We start from the raw sequence: 21,612 nt of genomic DNA on the forward strand, positions 1-21,612 counted from the left end.
CTGCGGGGATGAAGCAGAAAAGTCATCGACAGCCCTACGAGAAGGCTCAGCCGCGAAACCTCGTGGCGCAGCAGGGCTGGCGCGGGCGCCCGCGGAGTCTTCAACTTCAAACTCCTTACCCTCCTCTGAAATAGGCCTCTTCTCCTGCGACCTAGAATCAAAATCGGTCTCGCGAGGAGGGCTGTGCGCAGGAGGAGGTGAAGGAGGTCTCGGCGCCGCCAAGTCGGCGCGCAAAACGGCCTCCTGCTCCTTACTAAGGCCGATGAGGGGAGATTCATCGCTTGCAGGAGCAGGAGCAGAGCCAACGGCGCTGGGAACGGCGCCAGGAGTGCCGCCAGAAGCTTGTGCACCAGCTACGGCTTCTATGAAAAATCAACAAGAAATGGTTCAGGACTTGATCTAAAAGAGTCAGAAAATAAGAGCGCAATACGTACCTTGGCGCAACTCCGTTCGTGCAGCAAACATCGCCATGAAGTCCATTCTACCCTTCTTTGAGGGTAAAACGGGGGACTTCGAAGCGACCTCCGGCGCAGCCTCGGCATCTTGGTGCGCTGTCGCCGGCTCTACAAACATTTGAGTAAGACAAGATTCATTAGTAATCCGATAAGGATCGCACTCATAGAAACATAAAGGATAAGCAAAGTTTACCTGTCGCGGGCTTTTCAGCCGCGCGAAGGGAGGAGGTAGTGGCACCATGCCTCAGATGGACAGGAGGTCTGCCCACTTTTTGAGGCAGGGAAGACAAGGAAACCCTGGTGGTAAACTCCTGGGTTTTCCCAAATCCTCCCGCCCGGGTAGGAGGATCCTGAACAACAGGGGCAACATCTTTCTTCTGTTTCTTACTGGCCCCTGCGCCAGTTTTCCCCTTAGCTTTACGCTTTAGTTGGGGCGCCTCCTCCTCCTCCTCCTCTCCCGCGAGCTCCAGCTCATAGTTCTCCAGCGCATCTACAATACACGCAACAGAAGTGTTAGCAAAATTTGGTATTATAAAGGAAAATGCATAAGTACAAGGGCTTACCAGGCGCATCGCTGTCGAAGACAAATCCCAGATCAACAGGGATGAACATGTCATCGAAGCGATCAGGGAAACCAACCTCCCCAGCGCCAAGCGCGACGGAGCCACCCTCCATGTGCTCATCATAGGCAGCATGGATATACTCCTTGGTGACTGCACAAAACAAGTCAAATGAGTTCAGCAAAAAGAATTATATTCGCGCAGAAGTAAAGCAATGAGATAAAACTTACATAACCCGTCGACTTGGATAACGGGCTCAAGCGCACTGTCCGCCCACCTCTTGCTCATACCAACCCCCACCAGCGCCTCCTCACAAATGTTCTTGGCGGGGGATGGTTCAGCGGTCAGCTTATTAACCCAGGCGCCAGTTGGGTTCTTGAGGACACCCACATCTGCAGGCGCAGAAGAAATAGAGCGCATGGTCATACGGATGGGGATCACACCAGCCCTTATATAAAAAAACCTCTTAGACCAGTCATGAAGGCTCTTGAATGAAACAGTGGAGCACTTCACCTTCTGACTGCGAGGAACGAAGGAGAACCAACTGTCTTGGATCTTGGCCTTGTAAAAATACTGAAAGCGCCGAGGGGTAGGCTCCTCGCGCTGGGATTTGCACATGAACTCAAAGTGAGTCATGCGCACAAGTCCAAACGGATGGACTTGGGATATATGAATCCCATAAAACTGAAGCAGTGCACCCACAAACCTTGTCATCGGGAGACGAAGGTTGCAGTGGGTGAAAAAATGGCTATATAGGGATATATAGCCGGTAGGCGGGTCCGCCGCCGTTTGCCCGGCCACAGGCAACATGCAGCCAAACAGGGTGGGAAAACCCTGAGAGGCGATAAGGCTGTCAAGAACAGCCTGCCTCAATTTGCAGGGGATTTCATTCCACCTCTTCACCGCCTTGGTCCTCCCTACCTCCTCCGATGAGCCCTCAGCAGCCTTCTTCCCCTTGCCGGTCTTCTTCAATGTAGACATTACTAACGATTTTCTACGGCAATGTATGGGGGTGATTGTGTTGTCTGAGCTATCAGACATACAACGGTGACAAACAACAAATGATGCTTCTGAACAACAGATATTTGGGAAGCAGAACAAAGATAATCAGAAGACAAAGAAAGAAAAGCTCAGAAGAATAAACAAGAAGATGAAGGATAAAAAAACTCTAAGGGCTGGCTTTTATAGGCCCAGGAGAGAGAAATTTTGGTGCTGAACGGACTTCACGCGCCCCCACTCGCAGGTCTTGGTCAATGCGAGCGCGACACGTGTCCCTGACACTGTGTGAGGGGACATGAAAGGAAACTAGACGGCTGCTGCCAGAGTCCACGCGCCACCACTCGCAGGAACGGACCAACGTGAGCGCGACACGTGTCCCTGACAGCATGTGAGGGGACACGAAAGGCAACTGTAGCACCTCGAGCACACGAAAAGGTCTGACACGTCTCCATCACTGACCCACGTCAGCAACAACCAACCACGTCCAGGGACGATTCGTTTGCAACCAAGAGGATAGAATTTCGCGCAACGGTGAATAATAAGAAGAAAAAGACAAAACACATATTAAAAGAGCAAACTATTTAGTCTAACATCTATCTTACCTCGCTCGCGCGAGACAAGACACACATTAGACTGGGGGGGCTTGAAGAGGTATGTACCCGCCTCAACACGGAGCAAGGCGGGTCAACCCACAAGATATAGACAACAGGCTTGAAATCAAGACATTATGAAGGCGCTAAGCCAAAACCTATGCGCATGGCGCATACCACACATGCTCAGGCATCATATGCCCAGGCACCACACATGCTCAGGCATCATATGCCCAGGCACCACATATGCTCAGCTATCATATGCCCAGGCGTCACATATGCGCGCGGCGCCTCAGCGCGCGGCGCATATCACATCTGCGCATGAAACATCTGCGCGTGAGAATAAAGAGAAGACCTCGCGCATCCTCAGGATTGGCGCGTATCGCACATGCACATAATCAACCTCATCCTTATCCAAATCAGGATTAGGGCAACCCTGATTGTGCATGTCAGACAACCTTCCAGAAGGTATCTTTTTAAGGAATAAGAATATGCTGATGTTGACAGAAGTCAAATGAAAGGTGGACAACTCAGCATGACACATGTGCTACCACGTGATTACAACCAATGAGAAAGCACCAGGTGTCCCAGAGGACACGTGGCGCAGAGCAATTGGAGGAGGCCAACAAGGCTGAGCCCAATCAGTGGAAATCCTAGCACTATAAATACAGCATCAACTCCACAAGGAGAGGGGACATTGACACACATTCATACTCATTCATTGACATTCAATCACATTGAATCACATTGAAACAGACAGTTACAGCCAGTAACATACAATCACATCAAAATATAGAGTATTCAGCTATTAAGCAATACTCTCCAGAATTCCTTACTCTGACATATTATTATCTTCTCCACAAATACTTATTCTCACACCGGAGGGCTACCCCAAAGAGGACCCCTCTGTCCCTTTCTGAGGGGTAAGTTGACGGTGCTGTTCATTTTGTAGGTGGAAGAACCCAGATCCAAGAGAAACCATCGGTGAAATAGCATAATCACACCCGAGGAAAGTAGATCGTCTACCAGTGAGTCGATCCACGCTTCTTCAATTTTCAATTAATAAAACATAGTCATTGACAAACAGTCGAGAACATATATCATACTATAAAATCATTAATTTCGTGCATCCCATATCAAGGTAGCAATATTGTTGCGAACATGTTTCATCTTGTTCGTTGTTCCTTCAAAAGTTCCAAACCGTAACAAAGACCGGCCGTATAAAACCGGGCCGGACCGTAAGATTGATAGGTATACACATATATGGGCGTGTTGTTCAATTTTGTTAGCTTATATCTAAGGTTGTGTTTATTGAGTTGACCCTGCATCCTCGTATATTATTCATATAATAAGTTGAACAGCATATAACATCATCGACATTACATAACTTGAACATTGATTTTATTTATAAAAAAAAAAGACAATTTCTTTTGGGATCTGTCTAGCGCCCTGCTTGATGGTATTTATTATACTTAACATAAAATATATAAAAAAACTATATTATATTGTTAAACTCTATGGTCCGGTCCGGTTTTATGTAGCCGGTTTTTGGTACGAACCGTAAACCGAACCATTCACTACGGTTTGAAAATTTTCGAACCGACCAACCGATATTCAAAGAAGAAAACTGACCGCAAAACCAAACCAAAGACCGGTTTCGGTGGTTTCACGGTTTGAAACCAAACCATGAACACCCCTAATATGAACAAATAATATGATCGTATAAGAAAAACTACTCATCAAACCAAATAGATATATTGAAATAGAAGTGTTCTGTAACTAATTAGAATATTTGCTTCAAAATAAACAAATTTTAACGTCACTAAAATTAACAAAACCATGATCGTGACATCTGGTTATCATTGTAGTAGAAGTTAAAAACACAACAACTTATATAAGGCAAGCATGAATAATAAATACCTCTTAGGCTCTTATTAGTGGAAGTTGATGTCAATTGTAGTGGTTGTTGGCAGCAGGTTAACTTTGAGCATGTTTTTGTTGAGGATGACGACGTGTTGTATTTTTGTTGAGATGAAGGTTATTTAGGTAATATAAATCCAAAAAGCTTGTAGCTTTTATGAAACGCTAGTAGTAGGAACGTTCTAATTAGGAGCTTTTTCTTATAACCTAAAAGCTTCAAGCCCATACAACTAAACAAGGCTTTTTATTGATTAGAAGTTTTTTCTTAAAAGCTTGTAGCTTCTAAAAGCTCCTAAAAGCTCTTTGCCAAACATACCCATAGTCGACTACTCCCACTTTCTTTATACTTATGTTTATTGATGATACAAATTATATTAACTTTTTATGCATTAAAAGTTATCAATGTAAAAAAATGGAAGTGGTTCATGAAATTAATAACTTCAATTTTATGGAAAGTAAAAAAAATAATATATTTTGTTGAAAAAGAAAAGAAAAAGCTTTTAAAAATTCCAAGTAAAGAATTATATGGCCAGTTATCCAAGTGTAATTACACTTAAAGTAATGCTGATCAAACGTTCATCACGTGTCATTCCCCAAAAATTACAATTAATGGATTAATTCATTTCCACTCTTCTCTCCTTTTTCTTATGAAATTTTAATATATATTTCCCACAATAAATTTAAATCCACGTGTTAGTTCAAAAATGTAAGCTTATCAAAATATGAACGTGAAATTGTCAATATAGCATGTGATCAAAACAGTACAAGGAAACAAAGTTCATGCATGATAGAACATTGCCCTTTTCATTTACATAATAATCTAACAGTTTATTGGAACATTAATAAAACATGGGATTCAACTACTTAGGTGCATATATATATGAAGTTCATGGTTGAACATCATTGTTGAAGGAATTCCTCCTCGCAGCTTTTAGCACAGTCTTGTCTGCAACTATAAAATATGCAGCTCCTGCAACTGGATGCCATTTTATAGTTATCATGTATTATATAGTACAGCATACACACAAAATTAAGCAAGACATTTATATGAATAATGAAGGATTAATTTACATGTGGAAACAATGAGAGCTTGGGCTGTAGGGTTAAGATGAGCTCTTGCCCATGGAACCATTCTTGCACTTGCCACCTACAAAGACATATATACCACATGCATTCATTCAGTTGCTTGATTTATAAGCAGTGGCGAAGCTTGGGATAAGACATTGAGGGGCGGATTCAAAATGTATACAAAATTTCACAAACGAAGGTGGCCGGGCTCAAATTTTCGGCCAAAAAGGGCTAAGTTTACACTACGTATAAAAATTTTCGCCCGAAAACGGCAAAATTTTACATTACGTATAAGACATTTCGGCCTAAAACGGATAAATTTTACACTACGTATAAAAAATTTCTGCCGAAAACGGCTAAAATTTACACTACGTATACGAAATTTCGGTCAAAACGGCTAAATTTTACACTACGTATAAAAAATTCCGGACAAAAACGGGTAAATTTACACTACTGCGTAAAAAAAACAGGGGCCACCCCGGGCCCTAATTAATCTTCGCCACTGTTTATAAATTAATAAATTGAATCTTTGATACTAACAGTGGGGATGGCAGTGGCAATGGTGGCTAGCACAGAAGCTTTAGCTCCTGCAACTACTCCTTCTGTACAACCAACAAACAAAAGCTATAGAACTTTAGCAATTTGAATTTTACAAAACTAAATTATGCATAGATGATTAATATTAATGTTGGTTACCATGAGAGCAGCGCTTGGCTATGGCTAGCTTTTGATCTAATGATGCCATTAGTTAAGTGTAACTACAAAGTTTTAATGGATATTGTTTCTGGTGAATGAGGTAGGGTATGTATATATAATTGTTTAAAGTTGTGGTAGGTGGCCAAACTCACGTGGTGTTGGGTTCAGGTTTTCAAGAAACAAGATTAAACTTTGATGGTTTTGTTTCATTTTCACCGCGGTTTCCAGTCACTTGTTTCATAAAAAAGAATATTGCTTTTTTTTTAGATATCTTGTGTAATTTTAGTGTACTTTTTACCTTTTTTTTACTGGTTTTTGTTTGGAAAAGTGCAAAAGTATATGATAATATGTGATCCAATGGATTAAGACTAAAGTATTCAAGTAAGTGCGTGTACCGTGATCTTGTATTACTCAAATTTGTTTAATCTATACATAGAAAATAAAATAATATGAAACAAAAACTAATGTCGGATCTAATTTATACATACTATTAAAGCAAGGAACAATTTCCACATGGCATCATTCTAGGGTGTTCATATAGAATGTCACCTTAACTCCATGTCACCAATTTCCTTTGTTAATCATGCCAAATCACCAGTTAAACTACATTTAACCCATTAACCCATTTTAGGTATATTTCTCGCGGGTCTTCATTATCTATTAACCCATTAACCCGTAAATTCAAATACTATATTTAAGTCTAAATTCTTCTGCTTGCACTATTCACAAACCCTAATTGCCGCTCTTAGCCTCTTATTTCTGCTTAATATTTCCGATGCAAGGTAAACTTATATAAATTAATTTCCGGCAACCTTATTTTTTTTCCGATTATTCTTTCTTACAAGTTTTATATGTTTATTTTTAGGAATTGCTGATTTCAAAAAAATCAGTTTAAGTTGTAAATCAAAAACGGTCATAAAGGTGATATGTGGACGTTTTAAGTTTTTCCGGTAAGTGTTGCCGGTTTATTTTTCCTATCATGTTTATAACAATGATTTTTTTATATTTGTTTCAATACTTCATTTAATTTTAACTTTTATGATTAATAGATGCTTCTTTCGCTTTTCCGGTATACCATGGTCATTCTTACAATATCGTTTTTCCGGTAACACCTTTTAAATTTTCCGTCTTTTAATTATTGTTTAAAACTCCATAATATATATATTAATTGTCTAATTTATTATTTCAGGTTATTGTTCGACTCATCTATACTAATATCGCTTTTCCGGTATACCATGGTCATTATGACAATATCGTTTTCCCGGTAACACCTATTTAATTTTTCGTTTTTTAATTATTGTTTAAAAGTCCATAATATAATTCTTAATTCTCATTTTTATTATTTCAGGTTATTGTTCGACTCATCTATACTATTATCGCTTTTCCGATATACCATGGTCATTCTGACAATATCGTTTTTCCGGTAACACGTTTTAAATTTTTCGTTTTTTAATTATTGTTTAAAAGTCCACAATATGATGATTAATTCTCATTTTTATTATTTCAGGATATTGTTCGACCCATCTATACAAATATCACTATTAATGAAAACTTTAGTATCTGTATTTTTATTATTTATTCATGTATATATTTATTTTAATTTTCAATATTCATGTATTTAAATATTTCAAATATATATATTATTTGTTTTCCATTTTGTTAATAAATTAAACCATTAACTATTCCATTTATAATAGTTTGACTTTCCTAATTTATGGACATAACTGAATGACCATGGTATACATTGACTTTCCTCAATTAATACAATTAATTTAATTTATATTAATATACAATGAGTAAATCACTACTACCATTTATACTAAAATTCTTAATATTAATTAACCGTAATTTACATAATAATTAAATCAAGTTATACAATTTTTTTAAAATTAAATGTTCATAATCTATAAATAATAATACATAATACGGAGTAACAACTTTACTAATTTACCTTTAAATTGTTAATCAAGTTATACAATTTATCTATGGTATATCTAAACATTTTTGTTATATGATTTGATTTATAATTTTAATTTATAATTATAATAAACAAAAAATCCATATTAATTGATATGTTACCTTTAAATTTCATTAAATATACGGTCAAAAAGTCTCATGTTTCCTATTTAACATGTTTCCTTTAATTTTGAAAAAAGTCAATATTCATTCAAATCACATTCATTCTGGTTTAATGTTGACAATCCCTTAACTAATTAATGTTACATATATTTTATTTTATTTAAACAATATATGTGACAAATATATTTTGTAACACTAAAGATATCTTAGTCTAAATAATATATATTAATGTTTTAGATTATTTTGTAACATTAAAAATATTTTATCGGTGGAACAATATTGTGTTTGATAGTCGTGGTGTTGAACGGACACAGTTTGTTCAACGAATTAATATTGTTGGTGGTTCGGACAATGTTGACATTGTTACTGTTTCAGGTTAATTTCCCAATATTCACATAATTTGTGTATCAAAATATAATTATTTCTTAACTTTTTTATATGTTTTTATTATTAGATGATGATAGCTTTGGTGTTGTTGATATAGAAGGTGAGTGTGTTTGGATTCGAGATGAGGATGTCAGTGACAATTTTCTTGAAGTTGTTATCAGGGATCGTTTGGTAAGTTTTTTTCCATGTCATAAGTTGGTTAAGGTATACTTACTTTTTTTGTATTCAAGCATGTATTATTATAAACACTAAATACTTTTGTTTATATATTTTACAGCGTTTACCTGTTCAATTTGCACGTGACAATGGATTAGATAAAGAGACTATGTTAGTGTTGATAAACCCAAATGGTGAGGATGTGATGACTAGAATCCACATTGAATACAGTCATGGTAGTTACAAGTTTAGAGTTCATGACTGGCCAGAATTTGTTCGTCTTAATTCGCTCGATTTGGAGAAGAAATGTCTACTCGAGTACAACCGTCCAACTCATTCTCTGATCCTGTCACAAGTATTTGAATAGGTTTTAAACAAGCTTTTGTGGTATCCATGTTTGGGTTCTTGAATATTATGTTTTGGTTGTTTAAGTTATGCTACAATTAACACTTTAACTTTTTTTTGTTTAATATCTTTTGTTAATTATTATGTTTTGGTATAAACTTAACAGATTTTATAAAATCTATGTTTATCATATGTTTAGACTCGTGATACATGTTGATGTGGTTGAATACGTATCATAAATGTTATAGTATCTCATGTTTAGTAGTATATATTAACTCTATATTAAATTTACCTATTTACTAGATGTTTTACATATTCATAATTTATGTTTACTATATTTGATTATAACTAACAAATAAATGTGTTTTAATTCTTAATTTGTTATGATTCTTCTAGAATGTAGTTTTCAAATTCAATAACCACCACTTTTATATTCCTTTTATTTATGTTGATATGTTAATGTATTCTAACAAAATTGTCGGGTGTTACCTAAGTTAGAATATAATTTATAAAAGTGTTATAAATCCCTAATCATCTTTTAGGTTTAACATCTTCTTTATCATTCTCCCAGCCGTCATTGAAGTATGTATCAGTCCCTTAATTTTTTAACTATTTTTATATAAGTTGTTTTTCTTAGATTAAAACGTTAATAACTAATATTTTAAATTTATATTATTTTGTTTTATGTCGAAAGATTATTTTTGTAATGACAACTTCTTTTCTTATGCTTGTCGAAGATCCGAAATTTCCTATTCAGGTATTCTTAAAATTGTATGATAATATTTTTGTCTAAATGTTCAATATCTAATTTTGTAAATCTGAATTTTGTTATTAGGAAATTCCAAAAGAATTTATCTTGCAAAATTCTTTGATGTTTAACCTGTTGCCTAAAACAATTGAGATTGTTCATTACAAAGGATCATCGATAGTGGAGTTAAAAAAGCATGAAAAAACAATTTGTTTGGGTAATGGAGTTACTAATCTAATGTGTTCTTTGAAGATTCGTCCTTATGAGAGGGTTATTTTTGTTTTAATTGAAGATGAAACTAAATGGTAGGTTAGAACTCCTTCCAAGAAAGCAAATTCTACTTTGCATCGACAGACATTTGTTTTATACGATCATAATAGAATGAATGCTAAATTGGTATAATTCTCTTTATTTTTTGTAATTAACAGTCAGTGTTAGAAACATGTATATTAGAATGGTTTTAACATATAGTATTTTTTCCTATTTTCCTAACAGGTTGTTTCAAAGAAGAATATTGAATCCCAGTTTCAAGACGCTCTTCAAATCGGAGTAATTAAGTTCATATTTGATCATAGCCATTCATGGGGAGATAAATTTTAAATTTTATAAAAAAACACTATTTATTTGGTCACGGTTGGAAACAGTTGGTTCAAGATTTGGCTTTGAGAGATGGTGACGTTCTTTGGTTAAAGTATGTCAACACGTCTACTGTTGATTTTATAGTGTATGACAAGAACGGTATTCCTTTATTGTTTCCACATTTACCACCAATTATTTTTCATCGATTATCGAATTCCAATACACATGTGAACATACCGTGGAGTCTCCATATTGTGAATCAATAGTTAGTTATTCTCACAATCCCGTTATACATCATGGTGATAATAATGAGGCTGAAAACTCTAATTGTTATTTAGAGTTCCATAAGAAGATTGAATATCCTATGGTAATAAATTTTATACGTTTGTAATATATTTTTGTTATAAGTCTGTTCATTTAAATTTAAATTAACCATATTAACTTTCTAATGTATTTTGTTTTTAATATTTTAGCGACTACCTGCTGAAGTTGGTAGACTGGCGAATCTGAAAAGAACCCGCTTAATTAAGTTCAGGAGTTTGTTAGGCAATGAAACCATCTTTAAAGTTAAAAACGGAGGACAATAAGAGAAGGGTCGCTTTACGTTAATTGGATGGAAGGATTACGTGATCAACAATCAATTATGTTTTGGCAAGACTTTAGTTATTCGTTATTATAAGAATGATGTTGCTTTGGTTGTTCTTAAAGTTATTTAGTTGTGATGTTTTTTTTTCGTATTTATTTTTATTAATTTGGACTTTATTAAAATTTTAATGTAAGAACCATTATCTTTATTTATTTTATTTGCTTTAGAAATAATCTATTTATGTATTGTTTTTTATTTCATTCATTCATGTTTATAACAAATATTTTTTAACATAACCATAATTATGATAAACAAAATTTTTGTATAACCATAACCTATGTAAATCTAATATTTACGTTATTCATATATTTTTTTAAAATTTGGTCAAAATATATTAATATTAAACTATTGACTTACATTAAGCTTTATTAAGATTTCCTAAAGATATTCATTATTGAAATTTATATAATATTCCCTAATTTAAGATTCTTTCAATCTTATTACATTAATGGCATTTTAATTCAGTTTTAATTAATATTATACATTACTTAAATAATGTTTCATAATTTTTTCCTGTATTAACCATTTTTCATGATTTGTCAACATATTTTCCACCATTTTTTTTCCATTATTGGTATAATCATGTCTTCATCTTCTAAGAAACGTAAAACTGTTCTCTCCAGTTCAAAGAGCAAGAACAACGACCCAATTGGTATTTCAGTCTTTGTTGATATTTCTTTCAACCCAGTCGATTATTTCTTCAATTATACGGTATTTTTTACGTTTTATGTAGGTAATATTCCAAGAGACCCATTGTCTGATGTTTCCAACACAACCCAGTCAAATAATGTTCAATATGTTCATTCGAATCCACCTATCACAGGTTCTTTTAACGGACACTCATATCCAGTATATCATTCCAATCAATACGGTAAAATCTCGAGGCGTCAACCTTTTAATATTAATTTTAACAATCTTTCATTTGTTGTTTTGTAATATTAATATTTTCATTTAGTTTGAATTAATCTATTTTCGTATCTTATGTTTGTTGAAATAAAGGTAAACCTCAAATCGGCCATTTAGGTAACGTTTTAAGCAATACACCTGTTAGTATGTCTCAAAATTACACATCAAATAACTATTCATCAAAACACAGTTCAAGTAAGTTTTATATATATTATATTTACAATATATTTGTAAATTTATCCATACGACATTATTGGACTTATTATAAACGCAAATTCAAACACTAGAACTCGTACACAGTATGAAGTTCAAAGGAGTTGTGTTACTACAATTCAAAAAGGGGAAGGAAAACTTATTCCGTCAACTCTACCTAGCGTAAACAATAATTCCCCAAACTACCAACGTTCGTTTCTCTTTTTGTCATTCATAAGTATTCTAATTCTCTAGCTACTGCTATTTTCATTATTCATTTTTCATTATATTTATATTATAAATATATTTCCAGATGATAATTCTACGCAACTTGGTAGTTTTTATTCTTCAAATCGAAAACAAAGAAAGCAAATTTTAAATGCTAAATGTGATAAATTAAAGCACTCCTTAAACCAAGCTTCTCAAACAATGCCGTCTTCTTCAAGTAAAATGTTTTTCCTTTTAGTCATACATTTGTAATATTAATCTCTTTTTGTTTTATTAGTTATAAAATATTGTTTTTAACAGGTTGTGATATTTCCTCTAACATCATCCCTAATACATCATCAAATTTAAGCGGTTCTGTTTCTAACTACATACACTCTGGAAGTACGTCATCAAAAAGGCGTGTTGGAAAACCAAGGAAAACAACCAATACTACTCCTATACCTATGCAGCAGTTAAACGATTTTAAGTTTGTTGTTGATGTTTTTAAAGGCATATCAACAGGTTATTATTTAATACATTATATAATTTTACATTAAATATTACAAATATTGGTCTTAAACTTATATGTCTCATTTATTTTATAGATTACGTTGATCATGGTGATCAAAGCTTCAAATGTGAGTCTTGCAACGCGTGCTTGTGGGAAGTTGAATCTAGGAGAGGGAAAAAATTGCCGATACAACGTTCTCTTGTTGTTGTCGCAATGTAAATGTTAAACTTCCTGATTTAAAGCAACCTCATGAAAGTTATGTAAAGTTGTTTCGTGGCGAAGATCCTATAAGCAAGTATTTTTTGAAAAATATTAGACAATTCAATTCGATGTTCTCCTTTACATCAATGGGTGGAAAAATTGACAATTCCATTAATAGAGGAAACGCTCCTTACACGTTTAGACTTGGAAGAGAAAACTACCATTCTATAGGAAGTCTTCTTCCATTAAATAACAAACCTCAGTTTGCTCAACTATACATTTATGATACGGAGAATGAAATATCAAACCGACAACGAGTATTTGGGTAAGGCTTACTTTTAAACATTATATGTTTCTCATTTTTCAAACAATTACTGTTTTATCATATATATCATTTATATTAATGTTAATTTTTATTTGTTTGTCTTACAGTGAATCATCTTCTGATGCCAACAATTACTAAAATTATATTATTAATTATCTCAAGGAAATGTTAGACTCACAAAATCCATTGGTTCAGGCATATCGTATGGTACGTGATTCTTTTAAAGAAAATCCTCAGACTGATTTGAAGCTCCGCATTGTTGGAACAAGGAAATACGATGGTAGGACTTATAACTTACCAACTTCCTCTGAGGTTGCCGCTCTTATCGTTGGAGATTTTGGTGACACAATGGACAAGAGAGATATTATAGTTAACTCCAGGTCTGGTGGTCTTCGACGAATTAGTGAACTTCATCCTTCTTATAGTCCTCTATAATTTCCTTTGCTTTATCCTTTTGGTGAGGATGGTTATAAAGTAGACATTCCTCACAGGAATGTCGATCCTTCATCTACGGCTGCCTGTAAGAAGTGCACTATGTGAGAGTTCTTTGCATATAGGTTACAAGACAGGACTAACCAATTCTCACTACCCTTAATGGACGAAGGCTTTTTCAGCAGCTTTTGGTTGACGAATATACCATGGTTGAGAGTCAAAGGTTGCATTTTATACGTGGAAAACAGAGTGAACTTAGGTCTGACACCTATGAAAGCCTTCGAAACCTTAGGATGGCAGGAAATTCAGATGCTTCAACATCTGGGGAGCGTGTAATCCTTCGGTCATCTTTTAGTGGTAGAAGTAGATATATGATGCAAAATTACTTGGACGCTATGTGTCTTTGTAGATGGTACGGTTATCCTGATTTTTTCTTAACCATTACGTGCAATCCAGGTTGGCCAGAAGTAAAACGTTTTTTAAAGGATACCAATTTATATTCTGAAGACAGGCCAGATATACTATGTCGGATATTCAAAATGAAGCTTGATTCAATGATTAAGTTGTTGAAGGATAAGGCTTTGTTTGGAAAAATTAAAGCAGGTTCAGTTCCCAATCTAATATTTGTTTTTAATATTTTTTTACTGTTTGTTAAAGATATTTATTTTATTTAATTTTTGCTAATTTATTTGTTTGATTCCAAATGCAGCCGTTTACACAATTGAGTTTCAGAAACGTGGTCTGCCTCATGCCCATATTTGCCTATTCATTGCTCCAGAGAATAAAATTCACAATCCGTCCCATATTGATAATTTTATTTCAAGTGAAATTCCTGACAAGGTAACTGAACCAGACCTATACCAGCTCGTGTCAGATCATATGCTTCATGGTCCTTGTGGTGAGGCTAATCCGAGCTGTAGCTGCATGATTGATAGAGAATGTTCAAAAAATTTCCCAAAACGATTTCAAAATGAGACAAGTATAGATTCCAACGGTTTTCCGCTTTATAAAAGAAGAGACAATGGCCGTTACGTCGTTAAGAAAGGTATAAATCTAGATAATAGAAGTGTTGTGCCTTACAACAAAATTCTTTTACGAAAGTATCAAGCACATATAAATGTCGAGTGGTGCAATCAAGAAGGATCAATCAAGTATTTGTTTAAATATATAAATAAGGGTCCAGATCGAGCTACAATTTCCCTTGTCCAAAATAACACCGCCGACAATGAAGATCCTCAAGTAGATGAGATTAAAGCTTTTTACGATTGTAGATATCTTTCTGCATGTGAGGCTGCTTGGAGGATATTTGCATTTGATGTTCATTACAGGGTCCCGGCTGTTACTAGACTTCCTTTTCATTTACCTGGTCAACAACAGGTAATTTATGGCTCTAAGGAAGATATTGACGATGTTCATACCAAGACTTCCAATTCAGTTTCAATGATTACTGGTTGGATGGAAGCAAATAGAAACTACGAGCATGCAAGGAGGCTATCATATGCTGAGTTTCCAACACAGTTTGTATGGAAAAAAACATCACCACCAAAATGGGTAGAAAGGCAAAGTGGGTTTGCTATTGGTAGAATTCATGCCGTTCCCGCATCATTTGACGAGGCATACTACTTAAGAATTCTTTTAAACAAGGTTAAAGGACCGAAATGTTTTGAAGATATTCGAACAGTAGATGGTTTTGTTTGTGATTCTTTTAGAGATGCCTGTTACAGAAGAGGGCTTTTAGACGATGATAAGGAGTACATAGAAGCAATTGAGGAAGCAAGCCATACCGCAAACGGATATTATTTAAGAAATATGTTTGCAACAATGCTAATAACATCGTCCTTATCAAGACCTGATTACGTCTGGGATAATACATGGCAATTTTTAGTCGATTGGATTCTTTATCATCAACAAAAGAAACACAAGAATCCCGGTTAGTTTTGTTATATGTGTGAACTTGTCTTTTTTTAGTTTGGTTTAAGGTAGATTTTTTTTTTCAGGTTTGTCTCTTAGTGACGATCAATTGAAGAACTTGGCATTACTTCAGATTGAGGATTTTTTGGTATCCAACAATTCATCTCAACGTAGGTTTTCACACATGTCTTTTCCGGATCAGGAATCTGTTTCTATGTCAATGAATCCTCTTATGATGGAAGAATTATCTTATGATAAGGATTCTTTGTTAAATGATTTTAAGCTTTTGTACACATCTCTAACTGATGAACAAAAAAACGTTTACAATGAAATATTCAACTCCGTGAAACGTAAAAAAGGTGGTGTTTTTTTCGTGTATGGTTACGGCGGTACCGGAAAAACATACTTATGGAAAACCTTATCTGCCTCAATTCGGTCAAAGAGAGAAATTGTTCTTAATGTTGCTTCAAGTGGAATAGCTTCTTTGTTATTAGAAGGTGGTAGAATGGCTCATTCCAGATTCCTTATTCCAATCAATCTTACCGAGGACTCCCAATGTCAGGTAACTATTATAAATTTCATTAAGTCTAGATTATTTCACATTTAAATGTATGTTTTTAAATTATTTTAATGAATATAATGTTGACATATTCAACATTTTCAGGTTAAGGGTAATACAGATGTTTCTGAGTTATTGAAAAAGACATCATTAATAATTTGGGATGAAGCTCCCATGATTCATAAACATGCATTCGAAGCATTGGACAGAACCCTAAAAGATGTTATGAACGTTGATTTGGGCAACACTTCTGGATCATTGTTTGGAGGTAAGGTAGTTGTTCTTGGTGGTGATTTCAGACAGATTTTACCTGTTGTACAGAATGGAACAAGAAACGATTGTGTGAACGCCACAATTAGTTCTTCTTACATATGGTCAAATTGTAAGGTTTTGAAACTAACTAAGAACATGAGGTTGACCGTTGGTTCTCAAATGTCAAATACTTTAGAGATTAAACAATTTGCTGATTGGTTGTTGGATATTGGTCAAGGTAATCTTGGTGGTCCTAATGATGGTGAAGCAACTATAACAATTCCAGAGGATCTTCTAATAAAAGATTCCCTTGATCCTATGTCTGATTTGATGGACATTGTTTATCCTTCTATGTTAGATAGGTTTAATGATCTTACCTAATTTCAAGAACGGGCTTTGCTTGCTCCATTAAATGATATGGTTCAAGAGATTAATGATCGTATTTTAGCCTATTTTCCTGGTCAAGAAATGGAGTACTTAAGTTCAGATAGCATCGACGAGGTTGAAAGTGTATCTGAGAATTTTGATCCCGCGTTGTACTCTCCTGATTTTCTTAATGGTATAAAGATGTCCGGAGTGCCAAACCATCGTTTGTTACTTAAGGTTGGAGTTCATATTATGTTACTAGGGAATATTAATCAGAAAAAAAGGTTGTGCAATGGAACTCGACTACAAGTTGTTAGTTTGGGTAAACACGTCATTGAAGCTAAGGTTGTTTCTGGTACTAATATTGGATTTCGTACTTTACTCAGCAGAATAAGTCTTACACCGTCTGATAAGAAGCTTCCCTTCAAGTTAAAAAGGAGACAGTTTCCTATATCGGTTTGTTTTGCAATGACTATTAATAAAAGTCAAGGACAATCTTTATCGCGTGTTGGTTTGTATTTAAAAGACCCGGTTTTTACCCATGGCCAGCTTTATGTTGCTTTGTCTAGAGTGCAGACTCGCGAAGGTATTAAGATTGTTTTATTAGATAAGGCATCCAAATTGATTAGTGAAACCAAAAATGTTGTGTATAAGGAAATATTTGGAAACCTTGTATGAATTTTTTGACAATACTTTTTTGTTTACGTTTGTATCTTTTTAAATATGTTTAAGGTTTTTTAATAAAAGGATTGTATTATTTTAATGTTTTGTTTAACTATAGGTACATGTTTGTATGTTCAATTATGTTTAGTTGTTTATGGTTTTTGTAGTATATCTTTTATGTTTTTGAAATTTAATTTTATAGACTTTTATTTATAGGTTAATATTATACTGATTTATATATATATATATCAGAAATATATGTTATATACGTTTATATCTTATCAATTTACTATATTTAATAAATAGGAGAATAGGTTAAATGTTCATCAATAGTTTCTTGAATATAGGGATAATCATGAGTTTTATGGATTCAATAAACCGTCATTTTTATTATTAATTAAATAAAGCCTCTTTGGAAGATAATAACAATAACCATAACTTATACAATAATCAGTTTCTTAGAAATCTTCATCTCTTCCATCATCTCTTCCATCATCTTCAACAATGACAACAATTGTTTCTTGGAAATTTTCATCCGAAGCCAATAATTATCAGTTTATTCTTAGCGATCTGTCTACAATCCATAAGCCCTCTATCGAATCGGTTATGTCGTTTAGCATTCCGTTTAAGTACCAAATAATAGGATACGGAAACCGCAAACAAGTTATTAACGACGAAGAGAGAAAACTATTGAATGTTCTAAATGAAGAGATTTTACAACATGAACAAGAACTACTTCTTTTTGTCAATGTTAGGGAGTGGTTTTATTATCCTATGCAAAATAATGTTGTTATCAAATATGTGAATGGTCAGCAAAAGACTGTTAATCCGAAGTCCATATTGCAATCGAATGACATTATTCTTTTAAGAGATTTAGATTTCTTGAAGCTTTCCAACTTTTTAAAGCAAGAGCACATTTGGATTTGGAGAATGAGGTGGCTGAGAATGTTAAATGGCTGTTAGATTGTCAAAATTATGAATCTGATTTTGATGATCTTCAAAGCTATTTTGGTTCTTCTTCAGATATTTAAGGTAAATCAGATCACATATGTAGTTAGATTTTTGATAAATATAATTTTTGACTTTATTTTTTACTTTGCTTTTTTCCTTTATGTTAGTAGTTTACTTCATATACATAGGCTTCTAAAAAAGTACAATACACACTTATAACAGTTTGTTTTTTGTTTTGTCAGGTTGTTATGACAGTTTGCGGGTTTTGGTGGGTTGTGATGTAAGTTCATTTTTGGTAAACTTAAAATCCACATGTTTATATTTTCTTTTAGATTATATCTTTTATGTTTATATTTAGTTTGTGTTAGCATGAAGATAGTATTAACGGTATTAGAATTTTAATTATTTGGTATTAGTGATTACTTTTAATATGTCTGTCTCTCTAATATTATATTTTCAATATACTTTGATTTGTAATTACCAAATTGATTATTTTTTTTTGTTTCTGGTTATAAACTTAGGTTATAAAATTGTTTTATTTTCTTTTGACCTCAACATATTAGTAGCTACATATTGTAGATATCATCCATTCATTATAATATACATTAACTTTTTGGTTTAATACTTAATAACGTTCCATGGTTTGTTTATATTTTTCAGGTGGTTAAGGTGCATGGTTTTGTTTTGGACGGAAGTTTTCAAGGTCATCCTGTTCAAGTAATGTTAATATCTAATGGTTTAATGTGGTTGATAAGACAATGAATCGTTTGTTTCTACTAGGTGATTATGTAGACAATGGTTTGGTGTACTTCTTTTTGTGGATGTTTATGAATGTTTATATAGCATTATATGTTATTATATTTTGAATGTTTATATATCGTTATATATTATTATATTGTATGTTAGTTTATATACATTGTGTTATATATCTAATATCAAACCGGTTTTAGGTACTGGTGATTTTGTTTTAGGTTGCAAATTTTGACTATCATATTGGTATAGCAACGTTAACATCTAATTAGTTGTAATGACCTTTATTATAAAATTAAGTTTGTGTAATTATTAATAGTTTATGTAGACTATCTTATTATCTATATCTCCAATATAGATAAATATTATATCTTTTTTGGGTTCTAAATTTAATGATATATTATTGTTTATATATATATATATTATGATATTGTATGGTAGTTTATATACATTTTGTTACATATCTAATGTCAACCCGTGTGTAACACGGGTATTATCCTAGTAGTATATACTTAATCAAAATAAAACACGATATGATAGAAATTGTTGTTTTGTTTTGATATTTAAAAAAAATCACAGTTGCATATGTATGATAACTAGTATTTTGAGTAATTAAATGAAAACAAAGATTTGTAGTCGAAGACCTGACTTATCGCTCTAGCTATGAATTCTTTATTGAAACATATGCATATAAACTATTTCAAATGATCATTTGTACATAAATGAGTCATAAATTGCCAAAATCCCGAAAAATTATTTTGAGCAAAAAAAATAACAAAACCTTTGTATTCTAACCTGATGATGATAGCATTAGTAACTGATTCAACAAATTTTACCTAAGCTATAACTGCATCCCTTTTGTAAGGCGCTGCTGTTTTTCAAGCTTTATCAAAATGAGGTGTTGTTGCAATGGCCATCTGGTCAATGTATGACTTGGATACCTTCTTGATAGTCTGTCAAAAATGCACTACAATAACATATAATATGTACACATTAAGGCAATGCAGAAATAATAATGTTGATTAGGACACACCTGAAAGCGAGGGTCTACAACTACCTTAATTTTGATCACATGTGGAGTTACATCATCCTCGGTTTGAATGTCAAGCTCTTTTGTCTTTTTAGTTAGTGATTCTAGTTTCGGTTAAGCTTTAGCTACTATCAACACCCATTGCTCTTTAGTAGGCGAATCCATTTTCTATGTATATTTAGAAATATATATAAGATAAAAGTTAACATAAAGTGAACATATACAAAAAGACAATTTTAAAAATAAATTAAAGTGAGAAAGTGACTCACAATTTTGATTGTCTGTAAATTAGGTTCAGACCATTTTTCACTTGTGCCTTTTTCTCTAAGGTCTACACAAAAAAATAATAATGAGAATTTACATGTCTCACAAAATATAGTGAGCAGTTTAACCAAAATGAGTGTAACACGTTTTAACATGGCGTCTGCAACAGTGCTTGTTGCTTATACAAATATGTCCTTTTGCTTGAGTGACACAAAAACAGGTTTCCAATGTTCTTTCTAGTGTCTGTTCACATGCGATTGCAAGACAATAATGTAGTCATGTTCGTTTACAACCTTAAAATTAGTTGTCATCTACCTTCATGCAAGACATACTCGTATTGCATTTTTGAATCGGAGTCATATTTAACACGTAACCGACGCCAATTGTGAATTTAATTTTATTTGATGTTACCGAAAATGCCCCTCGGGGTGATGTCAAAATGGGCGCTATACAAAATGACTGGTCATTTAAAACATGTCAAGAAATTGATTTGAAACTGGCCACTTTAAAGGACGTCATTTTGGTTAGGCTCAAATTGTTTTGCGTTCCGATTAAAGTGTTTTTGTTTTTCTACTATTTGTTATCGAAACATACCTTGTCACCAGGGATGTTTTTCTCTAGAATTTTTCTGCGATGATAGCTTTTGGGTCTTATTTTTTGCTAATGTTTTTGTGGAATGCTTTTGAACCTGCATTATTTTGTAGAAACTTTTTTGCAAATTTCATTTCACAGGCGGTATGCTAAATAGGTGAAAAAATGTACCTGACCCGATGTAGTCCTAAATCCGATCCGGGGCAGTTTCGGCTATCCATTACAGTTAAGAATGACACGAGGTTAAATAAATTAGAAAAAAAGAAACTCATA

General features: G+C 33.7%; 3 protein-coding genes across 3 annotated transcripts; 2 read left to right on the forward strand and 1 right to left on the reverse strand.

Moving 5' to 3' along the window:
• Positions 1-5,399: 5,399 nt before the first annotated feature.
• LOC143550006 (early nodulin-93-like) lies at positions 5,400-6,364 on the reverse strand. Its single transcript, XM_077040756.1, has 4 exons — positions 6,289-6,364; positions 6,133-6,194; positions 5,596-5,671; positions 5,400-5,500 (listed from the first exon to the last, which is right to left on the reverse strand). The coding sequence occupies exons 1-4, from the start codon at positions 6,335-6,337 to the stop codon at positions 5,412-5,414; spliced, it is 276 nt and encodes a 91-aa protein (XP_076896871.1). The 5' UTR covers positions 6,338-6,364; the 3' UTR covers positions 5,400-5,411.
• A 7,844-nt stretch (positions 6,365-14,208) lies between these two features.
• LOC143550017 (uncharacterized) lies at positions 14,209-17,105 on the forward strand. Its single transcript, XM_077040759.1, has 4 exons — positions 14,209-14,605; positions 14,712-15,932; positions 16,000-16,475; positions 16,578-17,105. The coding sequence occupies exons 1-4, from the start codon at positions 14,209-14,211 to the stop codon at positions 17,103-17,105; spliced, it is 2,622 nt and encodes an 873-aa protein (XP_076896874.1).
• A 36-nt stretch (positions 17,106-17,141) lies between these two features.
• Positions 17,142-17,768, forward strand: LOC143550020 (uncharacterized). The gene has a single exon (XM_077040760.1). The coding sequence runs from the start codon at positions 17,142-17,144 to the stop codon at positions 17,766-17,768; it is 627 nt and encodes a 208-aa protein (XP_076896875.1).
• The last annotated feature ends 3,844 nt before the right edge of the window (positions 17,769-21,612 follow it).

The sequence above is a fragment of the Bidens hawaiensis genome, unplaced genomic scaffold (assembly GCF_021521415.1).
Source record: "Bidens hawaiensis isolate Kalapana, Puna unplaced genomic scaffold, B.hawaiensis_p1.1 tig00015906_1, whole genome shotgun sequence".
Classification (NCBI taxonomy): Eukaryota; Viridiplantae; Streptophyta; class Magnoliopsida; order Asterales; family Asteraceae; genus Bidens; species Bidens hawaiensis.

Bases quoted from the DNA above. Each gene is read 5' to 3' on its own strand.
- LOC143550006 (XM_077040756.1), bottom strand. From the start codon at position 6,337: ATGGCATCATTAGATCAAAAGCTAGCCATAGCCAAGCGCTGCTCTCAT. The intron at 6,195-6,288 runs GTAACCAACATT...TTGGTTGTACAG, and splicing joins AGCCAAGCGCTGCTCTCATG to AAGGAGTAGTTGCAGGAGCT. The intron at 5,672-6,132 runs GTTAGTATCAAA...ATGTCTTTGTAG, and splicing joins TTGCCACTGCCATCCCCACT to GTGGCAAGTGCAAGAATGGT.
- LOC143550020 (XM_077040760.1), top strand. From the start codon at position 17,142: ATGGTTCAAGAGATTAATGATCGTATTTTAGCCTATTTTCCTGGTCAA.
- LOC143550017 (XM_077040759.1), top strand. From the start codon at position 14,209: ATGGTTGAGAGTCAAAGGTTGCATTTTATACGTGGAAAACAGAGTGAA. The intron at 14,606-14,711 runs GTTCAGTTCCCA...TTCCAAATGCAG, and splicing joins GTTTGGAAAAATTAAAGCAG to CCGTTTACACAATTGAGTTT. The intron at 16,476-16,577 runs GTAACTATTATA...CAACATTTTCAG, and splicing joins CCGAGGACTCCCAATGTCAG to GTTAAGGGTAATACAGATGT.